The following is a 19,400-nucleotide window of genomic DNA, read 5'->3' on the forward strand; positions in this document are numbered from 1 at the left end:
GGAAACTGACCAAGATCGGGCAAACTAACAAGAGGCGAAAAGTGCTTCTCACGCAGGGAAGGGAGAGAAACAGAAATACACAGACAGAAAGAGGAGAGGGAGGGAGAGAGGCAGAAAGATAGGCGTGGACATGGAGGGCCAAAAAGGGGCGGCGGGCAGCTCTGGGGGTGGGCTCGCAACTCAGACCCAACGCCAGGCCACCTCTGCAGGCAAACACACTCTGCACCGCCCACTCTCAGCAGGACTCCGGCGTCTATTCTGATGAAGAGAAGGTTGGAAACATCACAATGCCACATCCCTTTGAGCAGCAGCCACTGGCAGACCTCCATATGGCTGCAGCAACCAGGAGTTTGAGCTAATAAAAGTTAAAAAAATAAAAATAAAAAGCTGGGAAATGCTCCCAGAGCGCCACGTGGCGCGGCTCAGGACTGGCGGGTCGGTGGGTGGGGTGGACAGCAGGTCACCCGCCAAGGTCACCGGTCTCATCGCAGCAGCCAACTCTGAGTGACAGCGAGCCAGGACACAGCGCCTGACAACGGGGCCCCTCTCCTGCCCCTCCTGCCTCCTGGTGAGAGCAGATCTGAGCCAGACAGTGGAGATGGGGCACAGAGGGCATGTGTGTGCCATTTTTCTCATAAGCCACGCACAGCACTGCTCCTGAGGGAAATGCGGGGCAGATGGCTGGCCCAGATCCCCACTCTCAGTGAGAGACCTCATCGAATGTGTTTTTTACATATTTTTATTAATTTCAGAGAGGAAGGGAGAGGGAGAGATAGAAACATCAATAATAAGAGAGAATCATTCATTGGCTGCCTCCTACATGCCCCCTACTGGGGATCAAGCCAGCAACCTGGGAATGTGCCCTTGACTGGAATCGAACCCAGGACCCTTCAATCTGCCGGCCAATGCTCTATCCACTGAGCCTAACCAAGTAGGGCCCTCCTCAAATACTGATCCCATCTCTTAGGCATCCTGATGGGGAAGCCAGAGAAAGACCCTACTCACCTGTATAACCTTCTACAAAGTGGCCCTGCCTGCAGGAGGTGTGTGGGGTGCAGAGAGGAGCAGCTGGAACCCTGAGAATGGAGGGGAGTCACTGCACCCACTCTGTGGGTGCTGGAAGGACAGCCTGGCCTGGTGGAACACTAGGTAAGTCTGAGCCAGACCCCGCTGGCGCCTGAAGGCTCAGAGGCAGCAGCTCCTTAGAAGTTTAAAATCCATCCAATAAGGATTTCCTAAAAACTCACTGTGCCCAGGACAGGGTCTATGGCCTCTGCCCCAGGAGAGTGTGCAGGGAAAGAAACAGCATTAGGGGAAGGAGCAGGGTGTGGCCTGTGCTTCAAGGAGGTGCATGGGGTGCTCGTGGACAGACCCCGAGGTACTTCAGGAGTTCTGGAGAGAGCAGGTTCTGGTCATCACTGAGGACGTGGGCATTTGTTCCAAAAAAGAAAGCCCCCGCCCACCAGACCCGACCTAAACTCACCAGACACGCCTGGCCGCACCGAGGCTGCCGTGTCCCCGGCCTTAGAGAGCAGTGAAGCAGGTCCTGGTACTGATTCCTTCTGCATCTTTATCACGGGAAGCGTCTATGCCCAGCCCAGTCAGAGAGGGTGGATTTTTATTTTTTATTTTTATTTATTTATTTTTATTATTATTTTTAAAATATATTTTATTGATTTTTTACAGAGAGGAAGGAAGAGAGATAGAGAGTTAGAAACATCAATGAGAGAGAAACATCGATCAGCTGCCTCCTGCACACCTCCCACCGGGGATGTGCCCGCAACCCAGGCACATGCCCCTGACCGGAATCGAACCCGGGACCCTTCAGTCTGCAGGCCGACGCTCTATCCACTGAGCCAAACCGGTTTTGGCGAGGGTGGATTTTTAAAAAGTAAGGTTTTGCCCTGGCTGGCATGCGTCAGTGGTTAGCGAGGGTGGGAACCTTTTTTCTGCCAAGGACCATTTGGATATTTATAACATCATTCATGGGCCATACAAATTATCAACTTAAAAATTAGCCTGCTCTATTTGGTCAAATATTTAATTTACTCACCCCTAATGCCTTGGCAGGGCCAGACCGAATGATTTCGCAGCCTTAGACAGCCCTTGGGCTGGGTTAGAGCATTGGCCCGTGCACCAAATAGTCACCAGTTCAATTCCGAGTCAAGGGCACGTACCTCGGTTGCAGGTTTGATCCCCAGCCCTGGTGGTCAGCCATGTGTGGGAGGCAACCAATTGATGTGTCTCTCTCACATTGATGTTTCTCTCTTTCCCTCCTCCTCCCTCCCTTCTACTCTCTCTAAAAATCAATAGAGCCCTATCAAGTTTGGCTCATGGATAGAGCACTGACCTGTGGACTGAAGGGTCCCAGGTTCGATTCTGGTCAAGGGCGCATGCCTCGGTTTCGGGTTCGATTTGCAGTGTGGGGCATGCAGGAGGCAGCAATCAATGATTCTCTCTTATCATTGATGTTTCTATCTCTCTCTCCCTTTCCCTTCCTCTCTGAAATCAAATATATATATATATATATATATATATATATATATATATATATATATATATATATATAAAGAGAGAGAGAGAGAGAAGCCCTCAGAAGTCAGTCTCTATACTATTTAAAAAGAATCAGTGGAAAAAATATCCTTGAGTGAGGATTAACAAAATAAATAAATAAACAAATAAAAACTTAAAAAGTCAGGTTTCTCTTTGTGGCTGGAATGAACATGATTCAGCACAAGCAGTGGATGTGAGATGCAGAGGCCAGGCTCTCCTGCAGGCTCCATCCCCTTCCGCCTGGAGGAGGCCCCAGACCGCACCTGCCAGATGGGATCCCCGAGGTACCCACAGAGGCTGGGCACCATGCCACCCTCTATCCAAGAATACCACCACCTGACAGGCTGCCAGGAACAGCCAAGCCCCTCAGATGCTGCTCTCAGGAATCCAATCGCACAGAAGGCAAACATGCCAGCTGCCATGGCCTGGTGAACATGCCCCTGAGACACAGCTGTGGCCAGGGAGCCAAATGCTTTCTGAGGACACACCGTGACAGTGGTGGCAGACACACACCTTCACAGCTCGGACTCACTAAAGAATGTTACAGGGGGAAAGGAACCAAGTTGGTGGCGTAGATAAACACCAGTACTTGCTGCCACCCACAACCACATCAAAATTACAACTAAAATACAGAACAACCATCATTCAGAACTGCCTAAAATCTGGCTGAATGGAAATCCTACAACTAGAGAAGTAAAGAAGAAAGCACACTGAGATTAGTAGGAGGGGCTGGTCCATGTCCCGTGAGAAACAGGGGGTCCCAGCCCCATACCAGAACCCCAGCCCAGGGTTCCAGAGCTGGGAAGAGAAGTCCCTGTAATTTAGAGCTGTAAAAACCAGCGGGGATTGTAGCTAGTGACAAGGAAGCTGCTGGAGTCCCAGGTGATCCTATTAAAGGGCCCACACACAAACTTACATGGTCCCGCTTCCTCTGAAGTCCAGTGCCAGGCAGTGGCTTTTGGGGAATCCAGGGACATATGGGGAGGAAATGGACTGTCTGGCATCAGTGCAGGAACTTGGGGGCGGCTTTCTCCAGACAAGGGTGCTCTCAGGGGTCACTGTCCATGTGCTGGGACCTCCTTCATTACAGAGCTGAGTGGGAGCCATATCTGAGTTTCTATCAGCCTGGCCCACACTGTTTATTCCGCCCTAGTGATTCCCTGAGACCCTGCCCCTTGCAATTTGCAGCCCCACTCAAGCTGTTTGCAGCTGCTTTTCCATATGAATAGCCTGTCCTGGCTCAGGCTTCAGACTTTGCTAAAATCTCTCAAACAAGCAGCAGCTGGCATCAACATACCCCATAGCTATAATAATAAAAGGGTAATATGCTAATTAGACGGGGCGTCCTTCCAGATGAAGTCGGGGCCAGAGTAAAGCCCGGGTTCCGGGTGTCTGCTGGCAGCCAGAGGGAAGCCTCCGGGTCCTGGGTGCTGGAGGGAAGCCGGTGCTGGCAGCCAGGGGAAGGAAGGCCTACTCTTTCACAAATTTTCATGTATCAGGCCTCTAGTCTATCAATAAAAGGCCCAAGACCTGGCACTAGCACCAATCTACCTTACTTCACAGCTGGGCCTCAGCTGGGTGTTTCTAGCCCAATACAAGTTGCAGCCATCTGCAGATCTCTCTGTAGCCCTGCCGGGTAGCCCCAGAGCCAGTGCACCAGGTGGACACCTTCAGACCACACCATACAACTCTACACATCCACAAGCAACACACTCAAGGGGCAAACTCAGTGAGCACCAAAGCCCTACTGAAGCAAGTCCTGCTCCATAGGCCTGTCTCCTGCAGAGCAGCTCCTCCATTGTAGATGCAGCTGGTTCTCACAGCCAATTGGCGTGGAGGTCAATTCCTCTCAGTGATGCCAACAGCAATCAAGGCTCAACTACAAGACTGTGCACACAGCCCACACAGGGGCACACTTAGAATGCCCAGCTCAGGTGACTGGGGAGGCTGAGCCACTGGGCCACTCTACCAATTCCAGGAGACATAGCAGCTCCACCTCATACATAGAAAAAACAACAACACAGGGAAGCAGCCAGCCAAAATGAGGAGACAAAGAAACATGTCACAAATGAAAGAAATGGAAGCAAGCAAATTACTGAATATAGAGTTAAAAACAATGGTTATGGGTTACTCAAGGATATTAATGAGGGCTTCAAGGGACTTAGTGAGACTTTCAAGGATCTTAGTGAGAATGTCAAAGACATGAGAAAGGACCAGTCAGAAGTAAAGCATACACTAACTGAAATAAAACTGGATAATTTACAGGGATTCAATATTTTGAGAATCAAATCAACAACTAGAATACAAAGAAGCAAAAACACCCAATGAGGACAGCAAAAAGAAAAAAAAGAGTAAAAAAATATGAAGATAGTGTAAGGAGCCTCTGGGACAACTTCAAATATACCAACATTCACATCATGGGGGTACCAGAGGTGATGAGAAACAGCAAGATGTTGAAAACCTATTTGAAGAAATAATGACAGAAAACTTTCCCTACCTGGTGAAAGAAATAGATGTACAAGTCCAGGAAGTGCAGAGAGTCCCAAATAAGAGGACTCCAAAGAGGCACACACCAAGATACATTGTAATTAAAATACTAAGGGTTAAAGACACAGAGAGATTCTTAAAAGCAGCAAGAGGCAAACAGTTAGTTACCCACAAGGGAGTGCCCATATGACTGTCAGCAGGTTTCTCAACAGGAACTTTGCAGGCCAGAATGGAATGGCAAGAAATATTAAAGTGATGAATAGTAAGGACCTACAGCCAAGATTTCTCTAATCAGAAAAGCTATAATTTAGAATTGAAGGTCAGATAAAGAGCTTCCCAGAAAAGAGATAAAAGAGTTCATTACCACCAGACCAGTATTACATGAAATATTGAAGGGTATTCTAGAAGTAGAAGTAGTAGTAGTAGTAGCAGTAGTAGTAGCAGTAGTAGTAGTAGAAGAAGAAGAAGAAGAAGAAGCAGCAGCTAAAAATATGAACAATAAAGTGGCAATAAGTACCTACCTATCAACAAATGAATCTGAAAATCAAAATAAAGAACAAGAAATCTAATGAACAAAATAAACTGATGAATAACATAGAATTAGAGGCATGGAAACACAGAGGGAAGGAGAGAGGGGCTGTGTGGAAAGAGATTAACCAAAGATCTTATATGCATACTAGTGGCCCGGTTCACGAATTCATGCACATTGAAAGGAAATTAATTAGAAGAAATATTTTAATATCACTATTCACCCTTTCTCTATAATATAAGTGTCAACTAAATTCACGATCGACAATGACAGATTGAAACGTATGCGTGCAATTGGCACAGCGAGAGCTTTATATGTATCGCACATGTGTGAGTCAATTGGCCTTTTATAGATATAGAATAAACTTGCTTAATTAGACCTGCTTTCTGATGTAGCTAAACTTTTTCCAGCCCAGTGAAGCACCCCAACTTCTCCTTCAGGTAATTGTCAGCAACACAGCAGTAAATATCAACACGAAGCAGATTATTATCATAGATCACGCAGGGAGAACAAATGGTAAAATATTTAACTGCAACAGTGTTTGACTATATTCTGCGCAGTGAGAAAACCTGAAGTCATTTTCAAGGTTCACCATTTCTTACGTCTTTTCAGTCGGGTCATGTTTCTAAGCTTTCTAAATCTCCATTTTCTGGCTAATGAAAAGAAAATAGGATTCCACCTACTCTCCTACCTACCTACTCCAGGACTTCTGTGAGGATCAAATGAGATGAGGCACGTGAAAACACTTTACAGACATTTGGTTACAGTGTGAGATGTTTCCACCTGGCTATAAAGCAAGTCTGGTTCCTGGGCTGAAGAAACTGCAAGGAGGCTAGCTGCTGGGAAGAGAAAGCCAGGCATTGTTACGTGACATCATTACCCGGATGGTTGGGCACTTAGCATATCAGCTTTTATATACAGAGATATGCATTACCTATGGACATAGACAGTAGGGTGGTGAAGGCCTGAGGCAGGGCGGGAACTGGGTGGAGGGGAGCAATGGGGGGAAAAAAGGGGACATCTGTAATATTTTCAACAATAAAGATTTTTTAAAAAGAAAGAAGAAAGAATGTTACAGGCCTGTGCTGGTCAGTACCACGCCAGGGCCGAAGGTGGTGGTGGTGTCTCCTCTCAGGAAACATCAGATGACAAACAAAATGGGCACCGGGGGAATCTGTGCATGGTGATGAAATACCACCCGGTGTGGTAGACCTAAAAGACCTCCGCATCTCAGAACCACGGTCTGACACGGTCCAGGAAGGTGGCCTTGGAAAGGTAAGGAACATTCAGTGGAAACAAGGAAATGTATTCCAGGTGAAGGAAGACTAAGATCACAGTCCAGGGTGGGGGCCTCCTTGCTGGTGTCTGGTGGCCTTTCAACCTATTCACCTAAAGAGATTTTCATAGGTGATGTCAGAGGGAAAAGGTGACTTTCGAGGGCCATTCCACTAATCTTTCTGCCTCCAGGTGGAAAGACCTGTCCCGTTTCCAGGTGCCCAGGGAGCCTCCAAGTGCTTGTCCATTATCTAGCCTCCCTTGGGAGCAAGACACCCTAGGTCCTGGGGTGGGGTATTCTTGTTTTGCATTAGCTGATGTGGTCCAGGCTCCCACATGTAGAGTGAAGGCAGTTCTGCCACTCTGGCCACAGTGGACTGAGTCAATGTCCAAGCCCCACCATTGGGTGGGGCGGGCAGGCTGACACTGGACAGCTCTGCCCAGTAGGGCTGCACCATACTGAGAGGCAGTAAACCAACCCAATCACACCCTCTTTACAAGGAAGCAAGGAGGCTGGTGACCAGGAGGAAGTGAGCCACTTCGGCCTGTATCCTGGGACCCCTTATTCTGGTGCTGTATGAAGCTGGCTAACCTCCCAGTCTGGAAAATCTGGGACTCAGAGAGACCGGTGGGCTGACGAGATGACACCCCACCTTGCACGTAGCCTGGCACTCACCCCCACTTCATGACTAAATGTTACTTCTCCCCCAGCGCTCCTTAAAGATGGCAAGCCTGATCCCAAGACTCAGGGCAGGTCATCTGGGGAAGGGTGAGGCCTGCCGAACTGGGTTCCAGGGAAGGCGGGGGTTGGGGGGGAGGAATGGCCTCTTGTTCCCACAGTTGGCTTCTTTTAGCCCCATGAGCACCCACTCCAGAGCTTCTGAATCTGCCGTGAGCTGTGATCCAGCTCGAGCCTGGCCAGGTAGGTGGAATCCCAAAGCTCCTCAAGCCCAGCCTGAGACAGCAGACGTTGTCCACAGCCTGGCCAAACCCAAATCAGGGCAGATTCTTCTGTTCCTTATCATCTCTGCTGTAAAAACCTGTCTTGATTTGCAAAGCCAACACAATTCCACATACTTTGTAGCGTTTGCTCTGCTCAGTACCCCAGCTACCCTTTGGGAAATGAGGAAACACCACTTGGGTTATCTGTTGGGTCCAAGGTCAAAGCAGACTGAGGACCAGAAGGCAAGCCTATGAGCTGACCGTCAGCCGAGGGTCTTCTCATGGTTACATTGCTCCTAAAGGGATGCATCACTGACCGCAGCTCAGCGTCGTTAACATTAAGTAAGGCCTCCTGATAGCTCTCCAGCAAGTGACAAGCGCGGACAGTTGCAGCCTCCAATCGGGGAACCTCACCCCCAATCTTAGAGTCGAATGAGGGGCATTCAAAAACAGCAGCATCTGCAGCCACTGTGAATTGACACACATGGACCCTCAGTGTGTTTGCATATCCTGAGCCTGTAGCAAGTCACATAGCAGGGGGTGTGGTACCAGACTAGAGCATATGCTGAACTTGGGGTTTGTGAACCCTCTGAAATTCTTGCAAGAATGTGTATGCTGGTGCATTTGTGTGGAAAGAGTTACTCATGACCTTAAAAAGCTCAAGGACTTGAGGTTAATACCATAGGGATTAAAGATCTCCAGTTGACCTCCAACCCCGGGACCCTGCACATACACAAACTCTGCAGCCAAACAGAGGAAGTTATCAAACACAGGAGGAAATGCCATGCAAATGTGGAGGCTTTTACTGTCCTGCTCTTCCTCCCTGCTTGCTCCTCAAGGCCCACCCGGTGGCTTTGACAACATCACTGTGGGACTGAGCACCCTGAGCTCTGCAGTCTGCCCCCAGAGGCCCTGGGTGCTCCCACGTCTCAGGGACTGCTCGTTCCCTTTCGGAACATCACCCCTTCCAGGTTGGAGAAGGAGACTAGAATGAAAAACACAATTTGGGAGAAAGGGCCACTTCAGTGCACAGCACAGACCCAGCTGGACATTCCTCTAGACAGCCTCAGGGTCCTCGAAAACTGTCTCCTTGTTTCTGACAGACATGTGGACCCTGGTGCTCCCCTCCCACACCGCTGAGGTCCCCGATCTGTATCCTCCAGACAACAGGGCAGCTCTCCAGGCCCCGCAGGCACGCCCATCGCTGGCTCTGCAGAGGCCCACAGACCTTGCCCACAGCTAAGGTCAAGGGAGCCGACCTGCCAAGAGCTGCGGGCAAGTCCTTCCTCTGTTTTCACAAAAAAGGGGAGAATCTGGTTAACCCCATCCTGCCCCATCAGCTCTCCTAGTCCTGCCACTCAGAAGGGTGTCAGGACACCAACAAGACCAACATTTCTCAAAAAATACTCCCCGTCTCAAGGACCCTGTGGGCCACAGGAACTTATCTGTCCTCCAAAAGCCAGGGAGAAGGTCCGCTTCAGGCTGTGGGTCCTACTCAGCCTAAGAGCGACGGGAGGCTCCCACGGTGTCTGCCTCCCGTGCCTGGCCCTCAAGAACGCTGACTTCTCTTGTTCCTTCCCCTCCAAGAAGGGCTGTGCTGACCCCCACCTGTCAGCCCCTCCACCCTTCTGGGTCCCAGAGGCAGGCACCGCGGGTACTGGGGGACAGCACGTGATTAGCAGAATCTTCTTGCTGTCTGGTGTGCCAAGGGGATGTGATGGTCTGGAAAGTCCATTATTCTGTTTGAAAGCAAAAGAGTTTCCACAAAGGCCGTGCATTGGCTTCCAATTTTTGAGACAAAGAAATACACACAGCTAACGTTATGTGGTGGGTAATGTCATCTTTCTTTGATGAATCAATTCAGAGAAGGCTCATGAGAATCCAGTGGCATCTCAGGCCTCACTCTGTTTGGAAAAGTGAGGAGGCCAAGAGCTGACCTCACCCCTCCGCGGCTCCTAGGTCTCTGTTTCTCTCTCCCAGTGCTGTGCACAGCCTGGGAACACACGCTCCAGGGTACCAGCGTATCAGGTATAAGCGGGGAGGGATCGCCACAGAATCAGGAGGGATGCGTGTCCCAGTCGGTTTTAGAAGCTCCTCCTAGGAAGGTGCCGTACTTCCTATTTCATCAGCGATGGGAAAGCTTCAGCAAGGCCACCTGAGACCCCCTCTCCCCTCCGCATGGACTCCACCACTAAGAGGGTCAATCTAGCAAGAATATGGAGCCCGAACTCGCCCCCCAAAGCTGAGTGAAGACACCCCCTGCCTCTCTCCCACTCAACAAAATCCATGCACCAGGCTACCCCGCTCTCAAAAGTAAGGGAGGAAAACAAGCAGAAGAGAGGAGGGTGACAGTGGGGGCCCAGGGCAGCCCTGAAGTGGAGGGGAACGCCGGTCCTGCGCTAACCAGTGGGACAGGGATAGGCAGAGGGCAGAGCGCTGGCAGCTTCCAGGAAACCAATCCAACCCCCTCTCCCCTCCACTGTTCAGTAGGGGTTCCCGGCTGAGCACCTGTCCAACCAAGTTCTTCGGGGGGAGGTAAAACACTGTCTCCCGCCTGCAGCGCAATATAGAATGCCTCCAGGTGGGCAACCACAAGGATTGGCATCTCACCAGCCCCACGGCTGTGCCCTTGGATTCCCCAGAGAAGCTGACAATTACGCGTTCCTTGAGGACCCTTGGCAGGGGGTGACTGCCAGTGGGTAGAGGAAGAAAAGCGCCTTTGGCCAACCCAGGCAACCCTCCCCGCACCCCTTCCCATCAACCATGCCTGGGGCCAGCCTCTTCAGCCAGTGGAGGAGAGAAGCGGGGACATTATTTCAACAGGTCCCCGCAGCCCAGCCTCGCGCGGCCATCCTTCCTCCGCCCAGACCCGAGGCCTCAAATTCCGCGGGAGCCAGTGCTCACCTGCTGCCAAACCGGGTTCCATACCAGCGAGAGGGGGCCCTGGGCGGTGCCCCGCGGCGCTCCCCAGCCTCCCCAGGGAGGGGCGGGGCGCTCCCGCAGCCGGCGCCCCCCGTCCCCCCGCGCCGCGCTCACCTGGCGCAGGTGCTGCAGCAGCGTCCCGGCCTCCTCCCGCCGGCCCTGGCGCACCATCCGCAGCAGCTCCTGGACCATGCCGACGCGCCGCTGGTAGGGGGGCAGCCCCGCGCCCGCGCCCGCGCGCCCCGCCTTGTCCCCGGCGCGCAGCAGCAGCGACGCCCAGAAGTCGGGCCGCTCTCGGCGAGGAGCGGGCGCCGCGCTGGGGCTGGCTCTCTCCGCCAGGCTGCCCTTGGTCTGCCGGGTGCCCATCCCGCCGCGTCCGCCGCCGGCGGCCCGCCTCCCAGGCTGCAACTTTGGGGAAACTGTTGCGCGCGGGCGGGGCGGGGCGGGGGCGGCGGCGGCCCGCGCTCCCCTCGCTCCTCCCTCCACGCTCCCGGGCGCGCTCCCCAGCGCTCGCCGCCCGCCGCCGGCCCCGCCCCGCCCCGCCCCCGGCTCGGCTCCGCTCCCGCCCCTGCGCCCGCTCCCGGGCTCCGCGCCGCCGCGCCGCCCTCCCTCCTTTCTTCCCTCCCAGCCTCTTCCCTGCTCCCTTCTGCCTCCCTCCCCTTGTCTCCCGGCTGGGGGCGGGCGGCTGCCCCTTGCGGCGTGGGCCCCAGCACCGGGCCCCTTGCGGGCCACCGCGCCGTGCCTCCCGGAGCGCAGTGGTGTGGAGGCTGTCGGCCGGGCAGGCCCCAGGAGCCATGGCTCTTGGTCCCACCAGATTTCCCAGGTTCTTCCTCCCGGGTGCGCCACGGGGAGGCCCCGGGGGGTGAAGGGAGCCGGCCCGGGTGCCCGCCGCATGGGGAAGTTGAAGCACAGAGTGGCCTCTCAGCCAGGCTTCCGGCTGATTTTGATACACACTCCTTTTGAAAGGGGGCAGACACAGCTAGAATTGTAAGAAATACGAACCATGCTCTGTTAGCCAGGATTGGTTTATTCTGATTAAAGAAGGCACGTTCTACCCTGGCTGGAGCTGCCCTGGAGGTACAGCCTTCCCCCCATTTGGAGCTGCCTGTCATCATGCAAAGATGAACAGCTGAGCTGCAGAAGCCAGAGTCGCCAGCCCTATGAAGGTCCCTAGTCGGTTTTGCACACCCGCAGGCCTTTGCAGACCTCCAGCCTGCTCACCTGTTCACTGCCCACCTGGCACTCCCTTTGGCTGTTTCCCCTGTGACCCCAGCCCTTGCACATCACTAAGCCCTGCGAAGACCCCTAGTCTTTTTGCATATCTGTACACTGCCCTTTGCCATATAAGCAGCTGGCTAATGGAGGGCTGCAGAGCAGATTTCTGTGGCTAACCTGCTGCTCTCCCATATTGCTGGCAATATTGGAATAAATGCTCATATATGATTCAACCCTGTTTCTGCTTAATTGACAGGCAGCACAGACCCATTGTTTGTCCGGTTACACTTTGACACCTGCCTGTTGTTGTTGGTGGTGGTTGGTGAGTGGACCCAGAAACTGTGCAAGGTTGTGGGTTGTGTGTGTGTGTATGTGTGTATCCTTTTATGGAGAGAGTTCATCTCTTGCTTTCATCAGTCTCTCCTTTTTCATCTCATGGCACGCATACACTAATTACTAAAATTGTGCAGCACACCAAAAAAGATATTTTTTGCAGATCTGACAAAAAGGAAAAAAAACCCACTATAATTTTGATTCATTCACACGAGACGGCTATTGTAGTGTTGACTGTTGTCGTTTTTTTATTTGACAACCTAAGGAAAAGAAGTCAGTGACCCTGATTAATAGTCAGGAATTGCATGTTTTAAGAATTCTTTCGGCACACCAGTGCCCCCGCTGTGGCAAACCGACAAACCACTGGTCTGGATCATCAAGGTATAAAGAACTGCTGCCTTTTGTTCTCACTCTCACAGCTCTGGAGAAGGCTCCTGGGAGTAATCTCCACACAAAAAAGCAGAGGCATGCCCCCAAGTAAGCCCAACTGCACACTCCTGCTGGCCCCCCGCTCCCTGGCCACCTCTGCCAGGCTCAGTCCCTATGCACCAGATCACCTGAAGTCTGAGGGTAATTGGAACCAGGGCCCTGCCGGAGAGAAGGCTAAGTCAGGCACCTGGAGGACCTTCCCTATCGCAGACCACCTGGCAGGCTAGGGTGACTGTCCAGGTCTCAGCCACAGGCTGCAGGGCCAGCAGTCGTGTGTGCTTGCCTGTGACCCAGGCCCTAGGTGCTGTTTTGGGAGGAAAGGACAGTGTGGGCTATAGGGGCAGGAGAGCCAGCTCCCAAATTAGAGAGAGCTGGAACCACCATGTGCTGACAGCTAGGCATCAGGCAAGTCCTAGCGAATTCCTCTGTCCCACTGGGATGAGAACATTGTCAAGGAGAGTAAGATGCAGAAACTCCAAGCAGAGTACAGGTGTTCTGCTAAGGACAATTCCTTTTTCTACTCAGGGAACAATCATTGGGTCTTCCCATAGGTGTTTTCTCTGTCAGTCTTGAGTATCTGAGGGGTAAGGTTTGTGTCTTCTCCGAGCAGGCTCTTTCATCCCTTTGGATGCCCACTTCCAAATGCCCATCTCTGCTGGCAGAGAACTTTCAACCTGCCTGCCAGCTGGCCTCACAGGGCTTAGAGCAGCACCTTCCTAACTTGCCTGGACCCTTTGTGTGTAGAACATCCCTGTTGGCATCTCCAGAGAACCCAGGTTGAAAAACACTTTGGTGCCTCTCATCTCTGGCTGCAGGATTACCAGGCAAAGTGGCTACCAGGGAAACCTGCTGTACAGGCCCCTCTCTAGGGACGGCCTGAGCTAGCGGGTAGGCCTTCTTGAGGGTGTGTGGCTGGGGCAAATGCCATCCCAGACCCTCACCTGGGATCTGAATGTCATCCCTTTCCTCTTCTTTGGAGACCTAATTTTATCCTCTTCAAATTGCTTTTAATTTCCCAACTTTTCCCTCTTTGATGGCTTGTTCTTCTCACTTGCTTCCATCTATTTAGAAAGAAAACTTTCATCCCCTCTGCTCACCAATATGGGCTCTTTCCTTTTCAGCTAAGTTTTTTAGAAATCCTTATATTTATTGTCACATCTTTGTTGCCTCCATTCCCTCCTCATGCTTCATATTTTCCTAAAATCTCTCAAACAAGAGGCATCTGGCCTCAGTGAACCCCATACTTCTAGCTAAGAGTCCCCAGGCCCAGTACTAGCAGCAGCCAACCTTGGTTCACAAGTTGGCCTTGCCTGGGCAACTCCAAGCCCAGCACAAGAAGCAGCCATCAGCATATTGCTTTATAGCTTATGTCTGGTGGCTTCAGGCAGAACAAAACTTGTGGCTGACCTTGGCCTGCACCTCCTGGGAGGCTCCAGAGTCATCACACCCAGTGGACAGCTTCAGAGCACATCGAAGGACCACCACCCAACCACCTCCACAAGCAACACACTCAAGGGTTGGACTCACTGGGTACCAGAGCCCTGCTGAAGTAAGTCCTGCTCTGAAGTAAGTCCCTCAATAGTAGTGGGTCTCTGCATAGCTGATCCTCCAAGGTGATTGGAGGTTGGTGGTCCGTGCTCACAGCCAGTTCTTGTAGCTGATCAGCCTCAGTAAATGCCTCCCATTGATGTGCCAACAGCAATCAAGACTCAAATACAACAGGAGAGTGTACAGCCTACATGCGGATGTGGGGGGATTACCTTGAGTGTCCAGCGGGGGTGATCGGGGAAGCTGTGCTACTGGACACTACAGGACACACCTATTACATTAGGCCATGCTACAAAGCCTAGGAGACATAACAGCTGTATCTAATACATAGAAACAAACACAAGGAGGTGGCCAAAAGGAGGAGACAAAGAAACATGTCCCAAATGAAAGGACAGAACAAAACTTCAGAAAAAAAACTACTAAACAAAATGGAGACAAGCAACCTACTAGATGCAGAGTGGGTTCAAAACACTGGTTGTAAGGATGCTCAAGGAACTTAGTGAGGACCTCAACAGCATAAAAAAGAACCAGAAATGAAATGAAGGCTACACTAACTGAAATAAAGAATAATTTACAGGGATTTAAGAGCAGAGTAGATGAAGCTGTGAATCAAATCAGTGATTTGGAATATAAGGAAACAAAAAAAACTAACAATGCCAAAAAACCAAACCAAACCAAAACAACAACACCCAATCAGAACAACAAAAATAAAACATTTTTAAAACTGAGGATAATGTAAGGAGCCTCTGGGACAACTTAAGTGTACCCCATTTGCATCATGGGGTTGCCAGAAGGAGAAGAGAGAGAGCAAGAAATTGAAAACTTGTTTGAAAAAACAATGACAGAAAACTTCCCTAACTTGCTGAAGGAAACAGACCTACAAGTCCAGGAAGTGCAGAGAGTCTCAAACAAGATGAATCCAAAGAGGCCCACACCAAGACACATTATAATTAAAATGCCAAAGGTTAAAGACAAATAGAGAATCTTAAAAGCAGTAAGAGAAAAACAATTAGTTACTTATAAGGGAGCTCACGTAAGACTGTCAGCTGATTTCTCAACAGACCCTATGCAGGCCAGAAGGGATTGACAAGAAATATCCAAAGTGATGAAAAGCAAGGACCTACAACCAAGATTACTCTACCCAGCAAAGCTATCATTTAGAATCAATGAACATATAAAGAGCTTCCCAGAAAATAAAAAACTAAAAGAGTTCATCACCTCCAAACCAGTATTATATAAAATGTTAAAGAGTATTCTTTAAGAAGAAGAAGAAAAGAAGATAAAATATATGAACAAAAAATGGCAATAAATACATATCTATCAACAATTGAATCTACAAATAAAATGAACAAGTAGAACAGAAACAGACTCGTAGATACAGAGAACATTTTGACGGTTGCCAGTTAGAGAGGGTGGGCAGAAAAGGTGAGGGGATTAAAAAGTACAAATTGGTTGTTACAAAATAGTGATGGGGATATAATGTGTGGTATAGAGAATATAGTTAATAATCTAGGTGCTGGATGGATGCAGGATTTATTGGGATGATCACATATTAAGTTGTATAATATCTGTTCATTGGGGTGTACAAAAATATAATAAAAAATAACACAAACGCTGAGGGCCATCCGTAGAGTTTATGATTCAGTAAATCAGAGGTATTTGCATTTCTAGTGAATTTCCAGGGATCCTGAAGTTGCCAGTGGGTCTGTCTAGGGATCACAGTTTGAGGAGATCTGGAAGAGCTGGGGCTTAGGGAGGAAGGGAGCAACAGTTTTTCTCTCTTGAGGGTTCATTAAAATTGCAAAGGGGACATAACCATTTCTGGACTCAGCTGAAGCTAGAGTTTCACTGAAAGAACTGACCCTGAGCCTGGCTGGTGTATCTCAGTGGTTGAGTGCCGACCTATGAACCAGGAGGAACCATTCTATTCCCAGCCAGGACACATGCCCGGGTTGTGGGCTCAACTCCCAGTGTGGGGTGTGTAGGAGGCAGCCAATCAATGATTCTCTCTCATCATTGATGTTTCTATTTTTCTCTCCCTCTCTGTTCCTTTCTGAAATCAATAAAATAAAATAAAAAGAACTGACCCTGAGGGAACACTGAACACATACACACACACACACACACACACACACACACACACACACACACATTGAGAGAGAAAGAGAGACAGACAAAGGGTTAGTCCTTTTTAGGAGGCCCATTAGCCTACTCTCTCAGCAGCTCCTCCGACACCTGGTGCCTTCTCAGCTACCAGGTAAATATGTCAGGGTCTCTAAATGATGACATATGTGGGAGATGAATGTCAACCCCCACATTTTAGTCCGAAAGTCCATCAGTAGGAACCTGCATGGCATTCCAAACATTTGACAAGCTCTTATTAGGAACCTAGAAGCCCTAGGGTGCCTTGCTCAGGCCTTTGATCAGGCACACAGATGAGGGACATGGCCTTTGAGGGGAGAAGGGCCCATGGAGGGTAGGAGACTGACAGCCTGGCCTCCACCACTTCCAAGATCTCTCCTTGCACACGGAGCACCAGAGGGCTGTGTCCTGGGATCCAAGGCTGACTCCAGTGCTTTTTTTCTCTGCTTCTCTAGTTATTTCTTCATTGCTCCATGCATGGCTTGCTTTAACACAGCTGCTTAATTAGTTATGTAATAAGTGCCCAGGAACTCACTATCTATACAAAACGAAGCCAAGCCAGTCCCTTGGCAATAGCTGACATTTCATCGGTAGGTTTCCCTCCTGTCCCACAACTCTGCCCACTGAACCCTATGTTTGTTGTCCCTTGCTTTCCTTTCTACATTATTTAAAATTTATTTTTATAATGGAAAATTTCAACTATATGCAAAACTGGAGAGACTGGTGTTCCTATGGTCCAGATTTTGACTTTTCAAGTCATGCCCAATCTTGTTTAATCCAAACCCCACCTATTTCCTCTGTTTCCACATTCTCTCCATACTGGTATCACACTTATATTGTTCCGAAAGGGTAGCTGGTTTTTATTTTGGGTGTCTTTACCTTTATAAAATGGTATCTTGCACCATGACATTTTTTTTCAGAGCTATATTTTCCAAATAGCTCTGTTTTTTAGTATTGTATTGGTAAGAATCATCCTTGTTGCTGTATGTCATTGTAGCTCATTCATGTTCATTGTATGAAAGTATCTTGGTTTATGTCCGCTTTCCCACAGATGGCCATTCAAATCATTTTTGGACTTTTGCTATAGGGGAGAGCGCTCTTATGAATATTCTTGTACGTTTTGTTGAACATCTGGGATGGTGCTAGAAATTGAATGGTGTAGCTTTAGAATAAATGCTAATTGCTTTCAACCACATTACTACCCACCCCTACTTTCGTATGAGAGATCCTCCTCCCAACCCCATCCATATCCTCTTCTCTCCAATGCTTGGTATCGATAGGCTTATTACTCTTTGCCATTTACTTTGCCAATTAAAATGGAATCTTATTGGGGGGCTTAGTTTGCATTTCCTCAGGAACTGATGTCTTAGTCAGCTTAGGCGGCCATAACAAAGACTAGCTTTGGGACTTGCTTGGGACCTGTCACACCTTTCTTCTTTCCTATTTCTCCTTTGTGGAAGGGGACTGTCTGTTCTAAGCCACCTTGTCTGAGCACTTTGTTCTGCAGCCTGAAGCTGGCTAAGACGACTGGAGATGTTGACTCTCTCTGTTTAATGACCCATGTATTTCCTTTGCCGTGAAATGCTGTTCACTTCTTTTGTCCACTTTCTATTGGGTATTCATTTTCTATTGTTGCTGTAACTAATTACCACAAACTTAGTGGCTTAAAAGAACATAATTTTATTAACTTACAGTTCAGGAGGTCTGAAGCCCAAAATGGGTCATATTGGGTGAAATCCAGGTGTTGGCAAACCTGCCTTCCTTCTGAAGTTTTAGGGGAAAATCCGTTTCCTCCCCTTGCAGAGGCTGCCCTCCTGTGGCTCAGGTCCCTCTTCCACTCTGACCTCTGTTTCTGTTGTCACACCTCTCCTCTCTCTGGCCCTCCTGTCTCCCTCTTAGGGGGACCCTTGTGATTACATTGGTCCTTCCCAAATATTCCCGGATAATCTTCTACATTGGTGTTCTGAGACCCAATTTCCCATGGTAGGGGGTCTACACCAACAAACAATTCTCAGACACCTGCCGGGGTCTGAAAATTCAACTCAGTTCTGAAACCATCTACTCAGAGATAGTATCAGATTCTATGAGTTAAGAGTTCAGTTCTATAAGACTGCCCCACCCACATGCATACTTCAAATGCCAGACACAAGCCCATTTTACCTGTGCTTCTGCCGATTGACCATAGATGGAAGGTTCCCATGACCCCTCCAATTCAAGAGGCCAATTGACCATCCAGGTTGTTACCTGTACTTCTGGTCAAGTGGCTATACATCATAGTTCCCAAAACTCCCTCCTTGGGTTTGATTAATTTGCTAAAATGGCTCACACAACTCAGAAACATGTTACTAACTAGACCACTGGTTTATTGTAAAAGGTTATAACTCAGGAACATCCAGACGGAAGAGATGGATAGGGAACGTACGGGCAAAGGGCGAGGTGCTTCCCTGCCCTCTCCCAGCCGGCCGCTCTCCCCGAATCTCACCTGCTCACCAACCTGGAAGCCCTCCCAACTCTTGGGTTTTTATGGAGGCTTCGTCACATAGGTGTTATTGATTAGATCACTGGCGATTGATTCAACCTCCCATCTGGGAGGCACGGGTGGGCGGAGGCACGGGTGGGTGGAGGTGGGGGTGGGTGGGACGGACTAAAACTTCCAAACCTCTAATCACATGGTTGGTTCCATTGATAACTGGCCCCCATCCTTACATGGGCTCCACAAGTCACCCCATTCACATGACAAAAGACAAAATTCCCCTCTCAATGTTTAGGAAATTCCAAGAGTCCCAGAGCTATGAGGCAGGGATTGTGACCAAAGAGCAAATATAAATCACAATAGTGTCTCTCCCACCTCAAGATCCTTACTCACATTGCTTTTGGTATCAGGATCTCTCTTTATACGCTTTGTTTATCTGTTTTAGGAAAACCAATTAATGTTTATCCAGTCATAATGACAAGTACAATTTTAATATCTGCAGCCTTTTCAGAAAGCGTTTACAGGTGACTCCATTACTGTAATATTGTAGTA

At 49.5% G+C, this 19,400-nt stretch overlaps 1 protein-coding gene across 1 annotated transcript in view; it reads right to left on the reverse strand.

The window, feature by feature from the left end:
* LRRC75A (leucine rich repeat containing 75A) overlaps window positions 1-11,142 on the reverse strand; it is a 53,216-nt gene extending 42,074 nt beyond the window's left edge. The window contains exon 1 of the mRNA XM_070393724.1: window positions 10,823-11,142. Coding sequence (XP_070249825.1) covers window positions 10,823-11,074 — 252 coding nt within the window. The 5' untranslated portion in view covers window positions 11,075-11,142. The remainder of the gene's footprint in view (window positions 1-10,822) is intronic.
* Between the last annotated feature and the right edge of the window lie 8,258 nt (window positions 11,143-19,400).

This window comes from Myotis yumanensis, unplaced genomic scaffold, assembly GCF_028538775.1.
Source record: "Myotis yumanensis isolate MYYU_CA2020_CCGP unplaced genomic scaffold, mMyoYum1.0.hap1 SCAF_16, whole genome shotgun sequence".
In the NCBI taxonomy this organism is placed as follows: Eukaryota; Metazoa; Chordata; class Mammalia; order Chiroptera; family Vespertilionidae; genus Myotis; species Myotis yumanensis.